Here is a 16,222-nt window from a genome sequence, read left to right as displayed (position 1 = left end):
CACTTTTTTTCTGGTAGACAGATTGCTTGAGTTGGCCAAGTGCCATTGAACCTACTAAATCTCTTAGATGTGGCCGAGTTGCAGTTTGTGTTCGGCATATGTGCATGTTTAAGTTAATGTCTAGATTCTCCAGACAAAAAAAAAAACTTGCCATTACCTGATAAGAGATCTTCACTTTACTGTTTTTAATAGTTTATTTCAGTGCTTTACAGTGTTCAAAGCAATAATCCAGAAGGACTTCTTAACAGTCAGGGTTTGTGTTATTGCTTTTCAGGACATTGTAATAAATTCTGCAGTTTTCCAGGTTTAAACCGCGTCGGTGAGCTCATATGGAGAATGCAGCAGGCTAAAGCTATCCTTTGAGGTTTGGGATGCTTTAGAAAAGAAAAGAAAAGAAACGAACTGAAACTGAACTTTGAGCAGGCAGAAGTAAATACAGTTAAATCATAATGTTCATTGTCTTTAAGACCGCATGGGATACCTTTTGTGTAAGCCTTTAGCATGTGTATCTTTTAACGATACATTTTTTCATTTTGTACAAAAATGCCATTTGGCTCTTGTCCTTCTCTGTAATATATTTTAGGATAATGAAAAATACTTTCCTACACTTCTGCCTTTGTTTAAAGTGGTGAATTATACATTTCCGAGACATAACAGGGTTACATTATAATTCTGTTGTTTACAACAACAAAAAAAGTCAAATTTGTAACCTAAACCTTAAGACCAATGCTCTGCACAATGTCTTTAATTAGAAAGGAAGGAAAAGTAAAACAAGTGGAAAAAATTAAGGTATATTTATGAATTAATTTTAACATATTTGAGACCCGTTTTCTGTTGCCTGAAGAGAATGATAGCAGCCATTGCCTGTTCTTAATGAAGGTCTGCCTCTTTGTTAATGTTTAAAAACCCCACGGTTTAATTTGTGTTTCTCTGAAATCGCAAGCCAGTCAGGATTGTTTCCCTGAATGTAGGTACAACATAAACTGTTTGTTTTGTTCTATTTCCCTATTTAACCAAAAGTACGGATAGAAAAGTTGTTTATTTATATAATATCGGTTGTGCTGTATCCTGAAAAACTAGATGAGCACAAAAGTCCCTTGCAGATTTCCATATGTAATGGTTAAAATAATGCCGGGGTAAAAGAAAAATTTAAATACTTTTGTGCATGGGCAGTTTCGACAGTTTTTCCACTTCTTCCCCTTCCCATTTAAGGGAATTTGTACAAAAAATTGCTATTGTTTATCTCTATGGCTTGTTGCTTGGATCATTTCATTTTAGTTGATCACATACAATGTAAAGGGCTTTTTCTTTTCTTTTTCTTTTTAAAGGTCATATACAATGCATACATTTAAAAATATGAAGACCTTTCTGTATTTTGATGTATTATGATAATGTATATGTAATATAGTTGTAATTTCTGTAAGGGTTGTATGTAATTAAGATGTTATTAAAATGTTAAATAGAAAAGAAAATCTGGTCAGTGAGTGAAATGACACATGCTTTTTAGACCCACAATCGCCACCCCTGGTGAACACTATTATTTCCGTCTTAGTTTCACTAAAACTTTGGAGGTGGTGCATTTAAATCGTGACAAATTGAAAGCTGTTCCCATTTCTCATTATCTTTCCTAGTGTGCTATTAAACTAAATTGGATTTTATTGCATGTTAGTATACACTAATTTCTTTAGCACTATAATTAGTTGAGTGGTGGAGGTTCAAATTTTGGAAGTGTTGACAGCTACTGTGTGTGTGTGGGTATAATATATATATGTATGTATATGTATATACAATTATACATGTGTGACAAACTAAGTACACCCTTACTGCTTCCATAGGAATTAAGAGGGTAAGTAGCAGTCAGATGCTGCTAATCAAATGCCTTTGATTAATTGATCATCAAGCAAGCGTGACCTACTCTATATAAAAGCTGATGCTTTGACAGTTTGCTGATCTGGAGCATTCAGGTGTGTGTTAACACAATGCAGAGGAGGAAAGACACCAACAATGATCTTAAAGAAGCAATTGCCATCAATCTGAGAAGGGTTATACAGCCACTTTCCAACAATTTGAAGTCCATCATTCTACAGTGAGGAAGATTATTTAAAGTGGAAAACGTGGAATAGTTGCCAGTCTTCCCTGGAGTGGACGTCCCAGCAAATTCACCTCAAAGTCAGGCCAGGCACTGCTCAGAGAAATTGCAAAAGGCCCAAGGACTACACCTCAGACTCTTCAGGCCTCAATTAATATATTAAATGCTAAAGTTCATGAGAGTACAATTAGAAAAAGACTGGATGAGTATAGCATGTTTGGAAGGGTTGCCAGGAGAAAGCTGCTTCTCTCTCTCTAAAAAAACATGGCAGCACGGCTTAGGTTTGCAAAGTTGCATCTGAACAATCCTCAAGACTTTTGCAGCCACAGGACCTGGACACCTTGTAGTCACTGAGTCGACCATGAACTTCTCTGTTTACCTAAGTATTCTAGATTCAAATGTGAGGCCATCTGTCTGACAGCTGAAACTTGGCGGAAATTGGGCTGTGCAACAATGATCCCATGAACACCAGCAAATCTACAACAGAATGGCTGAAATTGAAAGGAATCAAGGTGTTGCACTGGCCAAGTCAAAGTCCAGACCTCAGCCTGATTGAAATGCTGTGGCAGGACCTTCAGAGAGCTGTGCATAAACAAATGCCCGCAAACCTCAATGAACTGAAGCAACGTTGTAAAGAAGAGCGGGCCTAAATTCCTCCACAATGATGTGAGCGAGACTGATAAAGTCATATAGAAAACTATTCCTTCAACGTATTGCGGCTAAAAGTGGCTCTACAAGCAGCTGAATCATAGGGTGTAGTCTACTTAGTTTGTTACATATGGCTTCTCCATTTTGCATTTATTTTTGTGAACCAGATGATTTTTTTTTTTTTTGTCCTGATATGTTAAAACAAATTCAAAAGGGTGTATTTTCTTTTTCACCTGACTATGCAAAGGATCATGTTAGATTGAAGACTGGAGTAATGGCTGCTGAAAATGTAGCTTTGCACAAACAGAACGAAATTGCATTGTAAGACATTAAAGCAACACTAAGGAACTTTTCCTCTTTGGTCGCCCTACAGGTTGGAAGCGGAATTGTCCATTACCGCTGTCGTAAATCATTTTGCCGCCCGCAGCCTACCGTCACACGCACGCTCGCTGTTTATGCAGCACCGGCTTTGAATGAACGATGTCCACAGACAAGGTAGAGTATGTTGCATGATTTCATGAAAGTATGATGTATTGCGACATCAGAAACGAAGAAAAACTAAATAATGACTACTGTAACGCTTGACGTAAAGCAAGTCAAATTTGTAGTTTTCTTATGTCTCATTCGAACTACAGAAACGCGACCCGGTTTGGCAAACTTGCATAGTGTGGTTAGCAGATATAGGGCTGCAAAGCGAATGCAGAAGTGCCTTTCACCCTGTTACGACTTGATGATTTTGGAAACATTATTTTAAGGTAAAAAAAAAAATGTTACTTAGTGTTGCTTTAAGTTTGAATATTTCACAATATTACCTTTTTGCTGTCGGCCTATATTTATGCAGCCTTAGTGAGTATAAAAGAATTATTTCAAAACGTTTTTTTTTAAATCGTAATTATTCCCAACTTTTTACCTGTATTGTATATTTAATTGTGACAATGTCTTTTAGATACTGTAACAATTAAAAACGAGCTTTTAGGGCAGTGCGGATGACGTCATAATCACGCGCCGTTTTCCGCGTACCCTTCACATGTGTTTTGGAAACGCGACTTGCACTGTGGATATTGTAACCTTTTTTTGAGTGATATTAGTAACGTTCGAACAGTTATGTCGTTTGTTGAGGACGAAACATCGGACAGTGGGGTGGACTCACGCTCGCGACTGGAAAGCTATGTGTTCAGTAAGATCAACAGTGACGCGCTGCATGCTTTGTAGATTTACTAGCACACGTGGAACAACTGCAATTGACTATTCCTTTAATAATTGTGGCCAGAGATGTTTAACGTTCATTAAAAAAACTGGATTACTTTACCCTTAAAATACCGTTCAAACGTGCTCGTTTTCAGGAATTACATTCATTTCTGCATATAAATTAAATATAGGCTACTTATATAATAGTGTGATTTTGATCTCCATCAGGTTGTGAGTTGTCTTCTGAAGTTCCATTTTACACATTTCAAGCAGACGAAGATGAAGATGTGGAACACTTTCTGGAGCTCAGGACGGTTCGTAGAATATTTTATTAAAGGAAGAGTTTGCCTGTCCTAAACCTGTATATGTAGCCATTCACTTTCATTACGTTTTTTATACAGCTCTTGTAATGATGACTGTGAAGTAATATAATGTTGATCAAATCATGATAGATTTTCATTTTTGGCTAATTTATAGTTTTAAAGTCAATATGAAATAAAAATTCATCTATTTTCTCTATGCATATTATAGATCTTATTGTGAACAATTCGTCTGTGTGTTTCTTTCTCTTTTTATATCACCTTCTGTTTAAAGTCACCACGAAATCCAACTTGACAGTTCTTATTTTAGCCTTGTTTATTATAAATGATTCATCCATGTACATTTATTTTATTTATTTTTTTTAAAGGGAAATCACCCAAAAATTAAAATGGTCATTTATTTACTCATCAAGTTGTTCCAAACCTGTATACGTGTTTTTTTTTTTTGTTTTTTTTTTTGGTCTGTTGAACACAAAAGTAGATATTTTGAAGAATGTTGGTTTAAAAAAAAAAAAAAAAATACTATGGAAGTGAAAAGGGTGCTGTCAACTGTGTGGTTATCTTAATTAAAATGACTTCCCCTCCCTCATTCAGCAGGGGTGGGACAACCTGTCATTTATATGAGATCACAGCTATAGCAAACCACAATGATCAAATCAATTCCCGATGGACAAAATTAAGTGCCGCCCTATATATTTTTTTCTGGTTTGAGAAACCATTTCTCGATCTTGTGGTGAAATGACAGAGTTCTCGTAGGTGAAGTATGCATGACTACTCCAGTCTTTTAATGGAGCTCATTACTTAGCTCAATTTCAAGGGCCAAATCGGTCTATTGTCAATAGTGTAGCAATATATGAAGCACAGCTCACACAGAACTCACTGTTGGTTAACACAGTGAACCCAATGCAAAACCTGTTAAAATCATGTGAAATTCCCGATTGGGTGGATTCCTATTGAAAGCTGGATTTCGCTCATGAAAATTTGCCAGACCGTGGTAAATGTGTCTGCCCCTTTAGTCTGCATAAACCCCACCCCTGCAAGCTCAACTTCTGGAGTGTAACAACCACATCTCATAAATCCAGTCTGGTAAAAAAAAAAAAACAGCTGATTCATAGAACCAAGTTCCTGCCCAACATTTTTTATTTTACGATAATGCATTATACTCATTTGTATGTCATGATATAGACAAAATGATCAGTTGCTGCTTTCATTTCATCATGATTTAAGATGTGTAAGGAGCTTGATGACCTGTACTTTTAAACACCTTTCTCTCAAACCATTAGATTTGTCTGGGTGATGGTGCCAAAGAGGAGAATAATGTTGTGGAAGTGACCGCTATGAATCACCAAGGAAAGAAAATATCTGTGCCCGTAGCTAATCTCAACATTGCCTGCCTGCCTATGGTAATGCTTTTTTACTAAACTGTTGTATAATATAGGTATTCAAATATGTTGCAAGTTTTTAAATCAGTTTTTTTCACATCTGTTTCTACTCAGGTAAGCCTTGGAGAGTTTGAGTTGATGGCTCCTGTCACACTGCGGCTGAAATCTGGATCTGGACCAGTGACTGTCAGTGGGTTACATTTAGTTGGTGAGAAATAAAACCTCAGTTGCAAGTCTCTATATCACAAAAAATGCATTTAAAGCTAAAACTCACACACAGCATGCTATTTTATCCCCTTGGTTTTGAAACTGAATGGTGCTGATTATTTCTCCTCTTTCAGCCACAGAGAATGAAGAGTCTGAAATATCAGATGAAGATGAAGATGATGATATTAGTGAGGAGGAAATGCCCTCAGTCAAACCAGCCAAGAAAAAGCAGATTTAAATCAAACTTTGTGGAACAGAAATTGAGATGTTTACATCAGACCTTTATACGTTTTATACAATATTAGATGTAATGTTCTTCTATGAGACATGATGGAGGGTGGTGAAGAATTTTGTACTGTCAGATTGTAAAAATGTTAAATAGAACGTTTGAAGCCTCAATACAGCCAGCTCTGTGAACATTTACTTCATGTTAAAAATGTTTATATTAGTTAATACTGTTATGTGTATGCAAGTAACCGCCAACACCAACCTTCAGGTTCACTCTCAGTTGGGAGACCCACAAATTCACAGTCCTGTCACCATTTTGCCCTTAAGTGAGGGCACTTAAGGATTATTCCGGATGTACTATCCCTGTAACAACTGTACCATGACAGTGAAAAGCCTGTCAATCTGCATCTGCCTTCAGGGAAAGCACCAGCATTATTCTCTACAGATTTTCTTCTTATCACGCATCGTTTTGTTGTTTGAACTTTTGTCATAATCTTTTTATTTTTTTGGCAACCAGTGTTTTTAAATCTTAGTCCCTTTTTGAAGGACTGATAGAGGGAAGTTTTGCATGGTGCATTTGATGTTGAGATCAGTCAAGGAGGACTTGCCATTGTTGTCATTTTTGTATTTTTACAGATTTATTTACAGAATCTGTAAATAAAATTAGTTGTTTTAGTAGAATCGGTGCAAATGGTACTTTTATTTAAGAGCTCTCTTATCAACTGTTTTGGTAAATTCACCAGGGTGAACCTGGATTTGCATAGTTCCATGTGTGCAAGTCAACAATATATATATACATACATACACACATATATAATCAGTGTGTGGGTGTGTATATACATATAAAATGGAACATGAACACAATAAAACCACAAATGTATACATTAAGACAAGTCTTTTATATAATGAAAATAGATTTTAACCTAAAGTTAAATATTAACAGATCTATTAGGTCAATCTAACATCTGTTCATTATTTTTGTACTTTACCTTTTACATTTTTGCTGTTTAATAAATTGTTTTGATTCATAATTCTTCTACCATTTAAATTTGTTTTACTTCAAAGTTTGCTGGAAAACCTATAATAGACTGTTTAATGTCGAGTTTTTCGGTGACAACTTACCCCATGTTGTGTAACAAAATGTGCGAATAGTATTTCTTCTTGGGAAATAACGGTGGAAATGTTCAGTAGCTATTATTTAGGCGTACCTGCCTTTAACATTTGTGATGATAACCAGAAAAATGTGACAACTGCGGTTCCTTTAAAATGACGCCAACAGCGGGTGACGTCACTTAACTCCCCCTAGTAACCATCGTCGGCGTCTCGGAAGGGAGGAAGATGGTGAGAAGTTAATCTGCCTTTAGTCCTATCTTAGTGTATTTTGTATTTCACTGAGATTTTAGAAACTTTGGAAATACGCGTAATTTATTCCGCGTTTGCAGCGTGAAGTCTTGATTATTAGCTGCAGTAGCGGGCTTTCTGTAGGAGTGAAGCCTGATGGATCAGCGGCGCTAAGTCTCAGTTAACGTTATTTGCCTTCCCCTGTCTCGTTAACGTTACTTATTTCCCGAATAATTCAAATGTAAAGATTGTAACTCATTCAAGAAATTATTATGACATTGTAGCCACCGTCGTTAAATGGATAGTTGAACAAAATGTCATCATTTAATCATCTTTCACTTTCACTGGATTTTTTTTTTATATAATGAGTGAATAGTGTCATTCTAGCTATCTTTAATCTCTTATTTTATTTTGTATTGAATATAACTAAATTATTTAAATTTAAATCTACAAATGTCTTTGTCTTTTTCATACTTAGCTGAGAGAAGTATTTTTTTTCCCCCTAACAAATGTCCTTATATAGTGTCATTGTTGTCTTGTTTAAAATCTGGTTATTGAGCATATTATGTTTATTCCAGGGTTTGTTGTCAATCCTTAGAAAACTAAAGAGTGCTCCAGACCAGGAGATACGCATTCTGCTCCTCGGATTAGACAATGGTGGAAAGACGACACTTCTCAAACAGCTAGCCTCTGAGGATATTAGTCACATCACACCAACACAGGTAACGCACCATCTCCCTTTTGCAGGAAATACAAATTGCCTTGTAAAAAGTTAGTTTCTTCCATTTTCATAGAATAAGCTCTTAAAGGGATATATATTTGTCTTCATTTACTAACCTTCATGTTGTTCCAAACCTGTATGAATTTCTTTCTTCTGTTGAGCACAAATGAAGATATTTTAAAGAATATCGGTAACCAGACAGTTGACGGCACCCATTGACTTCCATTGTAGGAAAAAAAGAATACTATGGAAGTCAATGGGTGGCGTCAACTTTCTGGTGAGTAAGTAATGCCAAAATTTTCATTTTTGGGTGAACTATCCCTTTAAGGGTTTTTTCTTGCTTTAGCACAATACAGCATTGTTCAGTTAGTTTTAATTCTTCTGTCCTTGCCAGGGCTTTAACATTAAGAGCGTGCAGTCTCAGGGCTTCAAACTGAATGTCTGGGACATTGGAGGCCAGAGGAAGATTAGACCATACTGGAGAAACTACTTTGAAAATACTGACATGCTTGTGAGTGTTTCTTACGAGATATGTTTATGAGTTATGCATAGCCATTATTCATTATCATATATCACTGCCATTCAAAAGTTCTAAAGAAGTCTCTAATGCTCTCCAAAAATATAGTTTAAAAATAATACAATACTAACAACATTGTGAAATATTCTTGTAAATATTTCTAGTTTGCTATTTGAATATATTTTAAAATGTTTTTGTTTTTTATGTGATGGCAAAGCTTAATTTGCAGCAAGCAGTAACCAATTATTATTATCATCAATTTTTGAAAAGTTGTGCTGCTTAATATTTTTTGAAGAATTCTTTGATAAACAGCATTTACTCTCACTTTTGATATATTTAATACATCCTTGCTGAATAAAAGTATTAATTTATTCTTTTAAATATCGTACTGACCTCAAACTTTTGAACAGTTGTGTATGTATATATATATATATATTTCTTAAGTATGTGATATTTTCTTATATTTGTTTATGTGATGATTTTGACGTTGTGTTTTTGCATTTTAGATTTATGTCATAGACAGTGCAGACAGGAAGAGATTTGAGGAAACAGGACAGGTATAAAAAGATCTATCATTATAGCAAATGTGTTCATTATTACTTGTCTTGTTTGTGTGTGCGTATGTGTGTAGATGAGAGATTATGAACCTTTCAAGGTCTCTGCAGGATATGTCTCACACTATGTGGCTTCACACTTGGTCAGGTCTATGTCTAGCTACATTTTCCTGCTTCATACAGTTCACTGCAGCGTTTTTATTTTATTGGAAGTGAAACACTAAATTGCTCCAAGAAATGTGTAAGCATGTACTTTCTTGATATGCATTTGTTCAAGCAAATCCATGCTGAAAGTATTTGAATGAGCTATTGAATTACTATTTGAATTGTTTATGTGGTGTGCAGGAGTTGTCTGAGCTGCTAGATGAGGAGAAACTTAGTGGCGTACCTGTTTTAATCTTTGCCAATAAACAAGACCTGCTGACCGCTGCTCCAGCCTCTGAGATCGCAGAGGGACTGAACCTGCACACCATTCGGGACCGTATTTGGCAAATTCAGTCCTGCTCTGCACTTACGGGAGAGGGAGTCCAGGTGAGTCATTGCTTTTACATTAGCCTTGTTTTATTTTTCCAGTCAGTTGTTTAGACCTTCCCATCAGCGGCTGGTTTTTGGCTAAAGTGCTCCTTTCTTTCAGGATGGCATGAACTGGGTCTGCAAGAACATTACTGCAAAGAAGAAGTAGTAAGCCTAGTACTTTTTGTAAAGGGAATGTGAAAATCAAACTTTGTGGACTGTGTGGATTTTCTACCAGCTCGTCCAGGTTAAAGGGATATGAGGAGGCTTTTCTAACCCCTGACCCCTCTGAATCATTCCTCAGCCATCAACTCTGTCTCACCCGCAGTTACTCTGTCAACACTGTGCAAGAGCATGATACTCTGAAATAATTTGATTTATAATGTACAATCAACCACTGAATTGAGTGTATAAGTGTTTTTTTTTGTTTTTTTTTCTGGTATTATTATTATTCATTAGAATGTTGTCCGTTTGATCTTGGAATCTATTTTAATATCTTGGATTTCTATGATTTATTCCTTTTAGATTTTTTATACTATGCTAGATAAAATAAAATAAAACATTGCATACATTTTTTTTTTTTTTTTTTTGCATAGACTGTGTTATTTTACTGGCTTGAACCACTGAATAAATATTTTACTGTGGGATGAGCATCTGGCTGAATCACAATGGATACCTGTGTATAACAACCAGCAGGGTTGCTACACAGGTGTGCTTGCTTAAGCACCTGGCTGTGGCATTGAGGAGTTTTTTTCCATTTGACATGATATCGAGACAATATTCTAATTCACATAATGCCTTCTGTAAAAGTCAGAAGCCTCAAGCAAGCACCAGACCAGCAGCGCAGATGCTCGTCACAAACTATTTTCTCTTTTTCAAAACAGAATACATTCAAACTTATGAAAATAAATATTTAGTAAATGTCTACAAAATGAAAATTAAATGACATTTCTCCTTTCTCTTGGTTTCAATGCTTAAGCTTAAAATATACAGTAATATTTTGTGTAGGCTATGTCTGTAAAATGTTAGCCAGTGCACATTTAATGGTGAAAGTCAACAGTTGTTTTTTTACCGCCTTACAACCAGAGAATCTGCACCTAAAGATTTTCTGATTTCAAAACTTTTTTGCCTTTCTACTGCATCGGTAGCCAAGTTTTATTGAAAGCCCATTTTGCCAGCTAAGTTAGCCTAACATACTCCTTTAAGTTGTGAGACAGAAGCTGCTCATTACCATTTAACATTAGGCTAATAAGTCAAAACTACAACTCGAACCCCGTCATATTACAGCACACTTAAATCAATCCGCCTTAAATGCATTATAGTCCATTAGAGCTGAGAATCTAAACGTATCAACTTTATTTTTAAGGTAATAGCGGGCGCGGCCATTTGTAACTTTAATGTGCGAGCCAAAGGCTTCCGGTCACGTTTGAATCGCTTTCAGTACAAAAACAGTCCGTTATGCTGCTTGATATTGCAAAGAGTAGGTAGCTGCTGTCATTATTGTAGGCAAATGTATTATCATAATCATAAACGCACTGGATTGTATCGCAAATAGTTTTACCGGGTCTGTACTTAGTTTGTTTTTCTTGTAATTATCTTCCTATAGCGGCTAATTAACCGGAAGTGTCGCACAAAAATAGTGTTGCCAAAGGTGGATAGTGACCTGTATTTACATTTGAAACACTGACAAATGAATCTATCTATCTATCTATCTATCTATCTATCTATCTATCCATCCATCCATCCATCCATCCATGCATCCATCCATCCATCCATCCATCCAACCAACTATCTATCTATCTCTATGGAGAGAGGCAGGTGTGGGCAGGTGACCTTGTGTTCCACTGGGGCTCTCCTCCCCCCTTAGAGGGCAGGGCTAATGTCACACCTCTGTTAAACCCTATGTTGCCATGGCAACTGCTTTATGGTCATGTCAGAACTGTTAAATGCATAGATACCTGCTGTTTCATATACGAGTAAAGGCGTTCACGCTTTTCTCTGGAGCTGGCAGTGCACTTACAAATAACTCGTAGCTATTGATGCTTTATTCTTGGTAACTGAAATTCATACGCTCAGTTGATTGACAGACAAAGCACTCAGAGATGTTGTGGGTTCACAAAAGAACTCATTCCTCAGAGTATACATTCACTCAACTCCTTGCTTTGCCCAGTCTTCAGTCCAAGCACTCAGCAAACAGAGACACAGGGTGGGTTTTCGTGCACCGGGACTGTCAGCACCTTCATTTGCAAATCAGTGAGCAACAGACATTTGCTGTTTTTGAGTTTGTCCACTGAATTACACAGAACCGTACCTCTCTGCAGAAGCCACCTGTGCTGTGAAGGATGTGGCGATGACGTGTGTCAGCTGCCAGTGAGACCGACCACTGCGATGTTGATAAGGAATCACAAACAGGAGAATTCGGTCATAATCATCAAACCTGTATGCTAAAAAGAATGTTTGTAGCTGTTTTTGTCCATATACAGTGAAACTCAGTGAGTTCCAAAACAACACAGGAGGACCCCACTGACTTTCATTTTTAGGACACAATTATGTTTAAAAGGCAATTATAGGCCTACGCATTGATATACAAAGAACTACATATATCGAGAACAAAATATGAACTGAGCTGGATAACTTTGCAACATCAACACTATTACTGAACTGAATTGAATAAACATTTAACTGACTTTAAATAAATAATGACATTATTGCCTTCTGTTGAACTACTTATAGCTGAATCAAACTTGTTTCATAATTAATGAACTTTGCAACACTGAGTTATTGAACTGAATTGGTACGACAGTGAACTGAGCTGAATAATGATATTATCTTCTGTAGAGCTGAAATCGAGTTCGTTTCATAATTTATTTAATAATTTCGTAATTAATTTTACATCACTGTCATTTTCCTGCTTATTAAAGCCTGCTTTGAAACAATCTGTATTTTTTTTAAATGTTTTTTTTTTGTGTTTCAAAGAAGAAAGAATGTTTTACTGATTTAGAATGGCACAATAAACAGAAATCTTTGAGCATACTTTTTAAAAGTCACCATTAAATCAAAATTGATAATTCATATTTTTTATGGAATGTTGTTCATTATTAATAATTTATCTGTTGCGCTTCTTTAGTTTTTATTTATATTCATGTGCCCTCAATCTTTTATCAAAAACATGAACTCACCCTCGCTCTGGCAGCTACATCTCTCTGATCATGGCTGTGCTTAAGTCCAATTTGTTATGCCCTTCTCTCGCTAACTTAATAATAATAGTAATTTGTTAAATTTATATAGTGCTTTTCTGGGTACTCAAAGCGCTTTACATGGAAAGGGGATTCTCCTCAACCACCTCCAATGTGCAGCATCCACCTGGATGATGCGACGGCAGCCATATTGCGCCAGAACGCCCACCACACACCAGCTTACTGGTGGAGAGGAGACAGAGTGATGAAGCCAATCAGTATATAGGGATGATTAGGAGGCCATGATGGACAGAGGCCAAGGGGCAAATTTGGCTTTTTATTGACCACAGAGAGTCAGGACCTCGGTTTAACGTCTCATCCAAACTTCCCTCAGTCTCCTTCACTCAGGTGTACATCATTGCTAACATTGCATGAATACCCTGGCAGAACCCTTGAAATGTGCCCTAAGCCCTTGATCACTTGGAATCCGCAATGAAGCTAATTTATTATTTAAATTTTTTCCCCTTATGAATTTGTTTTACGCATCATTCTAGGCCTGTATGTATGCTTGGGCTGTGGGAGAAAATATAAAATGAAAATCATACCAATACAATAAACTTATAGCTACAAGTATTGTGCGGTTAAATGTCAAAATAACTCCAATTTCTTACACTAAGAGTTGGTAATATAAGTGCGATCTGCTGTAATATCACATTCGTGTTGCATTGTGGTCTATGGATCTGCCTGAAGTGTACATATTGAGAAGATTTGCTCCCTCAGTCAAAATCGAGGGTCCGAGGGTCTGTTCAAATAAGCTTCCCTCGCCCACTTATGAAGATGAACGCACTTCAAAATGGCGGCGGAGATTTCCGAATAGACAAAACTCCCAATAGACAAAATCAAGTCCCACCCTTTTTTTGTTTTCTCTTTCAATAAACCGTTTTACTCAGATATATGTCACAATAGGTTATAAAAGACTATGACAGCATCCAAAATTGAGTAGGTACTTATTTTGAATAAGCAATTGCTTCGCGACTGCCAAAAAAAGAACGTTCTATAATGTGTGTGTAGTATGAATGTAATTCGGACGTACTACATTTGCCATGTCGTCATTATCATATGCCCTATCAGTGTCAGATGCCTCGCATCACTGCCATTCACAAATCCTCTCCCGTGGCCTCATGGGATAGTAAAGTGTCCATCGAATGCACACTTCAGAATCTCACCGGAAGTAGTAGGCCATCCGGGTACTTTTTTTCAACTCTTTTAGTACTATGAATTCGGACACACTTCTTTTGTCGCATACTAAGGGAAGTTTAGGATTTCGGATGGAGCCTATTAAAATTTCCATTCCAAGTCTCTTAAAAAATAAATATCCTGTATTCCGATAAAAAAAAACATAATTTTGTATTTAATGAATCCTACGGAAAGCATCCAATGACGTTGCAATGACTACCTTTGCCTTTTTGATGACATCTCCCATTTCCTGTGTTGTCATAGCCTGTGTTGTCTTTTCTAGTAATCCTCCTGGCTTGATGATTCATACCATGTACAGTATGTGTAGCAATTTGTAATGTTTACAGTAAAAGTTGGTTAAATAAACAAATTTAAAAATGAACATTGCAACACACAGATAGCTGTAATTGTAAGGAATACGGGAAGAGAGAGCTGTGCCTCAACTCTCAGTGTAACCATGTCTAATGAGATGATGACATCTTTCATTTACAGAACATAATCACATTAACTGTTTCAGTTTGAATGGCTTAATATTTCCCATGTGTCATCATTTTTCCATATGAAGCTCAAGAGCAAGTTTGCTCATGTCTGTTTGTGTAAGAGAGAGGGCGAGGAATGGAGATATAGTGTGTTTGTGAACATCAACTCATCACTATATATCACTTCATTGGTGTGTATTTGCCTGTTCACTGGGGTGTGGTCTGATGCTCTTGACAGCTGTGTGTGTGTTACCATGGCAACCGTGTGTGTGTGTGTGTGCACATGCCTCAGTGTAGGGGCCTCGCTGAAGGTGTGTTTTAATGCTGTTGCTCCGCCGGGAGCCTGTCAGCTGTTGTGCAGCTGCCGTTGCATTAGCAGGCCCGAAGCCCTGCGCATTTATCCATCTTCTCTATGACACATCACACTTCTAATTCCATAGCCTAATCAAAGACATCCACACACAGTGCAGGGCTTGTCAGGCCAGCAAATGCTACAGAGATCTTCTGGTTTCATATTCCTGTAATGAGTAACTGGAGACGAGAGGGAAATCTGCTGCTCTGGCTGCCCTCTTTGTTACCCGAGTATCTCCAAATTATTAACACTGGAGCCTGGGAATTCAGCCTTCAAACAGACGCGCAGTGTTTCCTGTAAGCCTTACTGCTACGCCTAGTTCAATGTTTTATTTAACCAGGGTTTTTAAATCTTTGGTATTAACAAAATACACAGATAGGAATAGCAGATTCTTAAAGGGACAGTTCACCACTAAAAAAAAAAAGAAAAAGAAAATTCCTTCAGCATTTACTCACCCTCTTGTCATTCCAAACCTGTTTGGTGTTTCTTGGAGCACAAATGATTTCTGAAGGTTCATGTGACATGCAAATCTTACCCTAAACATTTGAACAGTAGTGTACAAGAAAGAGCTGCCACAAAGGGGAAGATTATCAGTGAATAATGATCATTTTAAACTGTTCCTCACACAAAACTATGATGTATCGTATCATTTGTCATCTGATGTGTTTTTGACAGCCTGGTCATGAACTCTAAGTGTATAGAAATGATCGGTGTGAAGATCAGTGTTGCCAAGTCTGTGATTTTCCCACTGAATTGGGCTTCTTTTAAGTTAAGTTGTTTCCGTGGGTTGATCTCTGAAGTACCCAGAGGCCTCTGCAGCTCTCCTGCCTCTGTTGCTCCAGGTCTGGCCTCACAAGCCCTAAGAGGGATTTTGGATTATCCATCCTGGCTTTAGGGATTGGAGCTGCAATGTGCTGGATAGCAGAAATCTTAATTCTGCATGGTAAATAGATTATTGAGCATGTGAGGCACCGACAGACATTCCAAATTAGATGTTGACTCCTCTCTTCCCTATCGTCTCCTCTTTCAGCGTTTCCTTTTTCTGAAAATCGCTTAAAAACTTTATGCCTCTCTGTCTTTTCTGCTCACTCTATGGTATCAGCGTAAAGCAATATGAGAATGAGAAGCAGTAAAAACAATAGCCCTACATACATCTGGTATTAACATCTGTCTCAGATTTACAGCTGAACTGGTCAGCACTAAATACAGGTGGGTCCACAAATTCTCATTTGATGGTACACATGTGACCGTATTAGTTTTGTAGGGTAAAC

General features: G+C 37.1%; 2 protein-coding genes across 6 annotated transcripts; both read left to right on the top strand.

Annotated features, from left to right (window-relative positions):
• Positions 1-3,711: 3,711 nt before the first annotated feature.
• npm3 (nucleophosmin/nucleoplasmin, 3) lies at positions 3,712-7,091 on the top strand. The gene is made up of 5 exons (XM_079856349.1): positions 3,712-3,914; positions 4,154-4,239; positions 5,529-5,648; positions 5,742-5,835; positions 5,969-7,091. Exons 1-5 carry the CDS (start codon positions 3,842-3,844, stop codon positions 6,070-6,072), a joined length of 477 nt encoding a protein of 158 aa, XP_079712475.1. The 5' UTR covers positions 3,712-3,841; the 3' UTR covers positions 6,073-7,091.
• Positions 7,092-7,338: 247 nt separating this feature from the next.
• Positions 7,339-10,667, top strand: arl3a (ADP ribosylation factor like GTPase 3a). 5 transcript variants are annotated; one of them, XM_079855259.1, is made up of 6 exons: positions 7,339-7,403; positions 7,982-8,125; positions 8,519-8,635; positions 9,148-9,198; positions 9,541-9,726; positions 9,830-10,667. In XM_079855259.1, the coding sequence occupies exons 1-6, from the start codon at positions 7,401-7,403 to the stop codon at positions 9,875-9,877; spliced, it is 549 nt and encodes a 182-aa protein (XP_079711385.1). In that variant the 5' UTR covers positions 7,339-7,400; the 3' UTR covers positions 9,878-10,667. The 5 variants fall into 5 exon arrangements, with proteins under 5 accessions (XP_079711385.1, XP_079711386.1, XP_079711387.1 ...); XM_079855260.1 differs by having other exon boundaries at positions 8,002-8,125; positions 9,830-10,661; XM_079855261.1 differs by having other exon boundaries at positions 7,393-7,583; positions 8,002-8,125; positions 9,830-10,661.
• The last annotated feature ends 5,555 nt before the right edge of the window (positions 10,668-16,222 follow it).

This window comes from Squalius cephalus (assembly GCF_949319135.1).
Source record: "Squalius cephalus genome assembly, chromosome: 21".
NCBI classification, from domain to species: domain Eukaryota; kingdom Metazoa; phylum Chordata; class Actinopteri; order Cypriniformes; family Leuciscidae; genus Squalius; species Squalius cephalus.
This window is presented reverse-complemented; position numbering and strand designations above follow the sequence as displayed.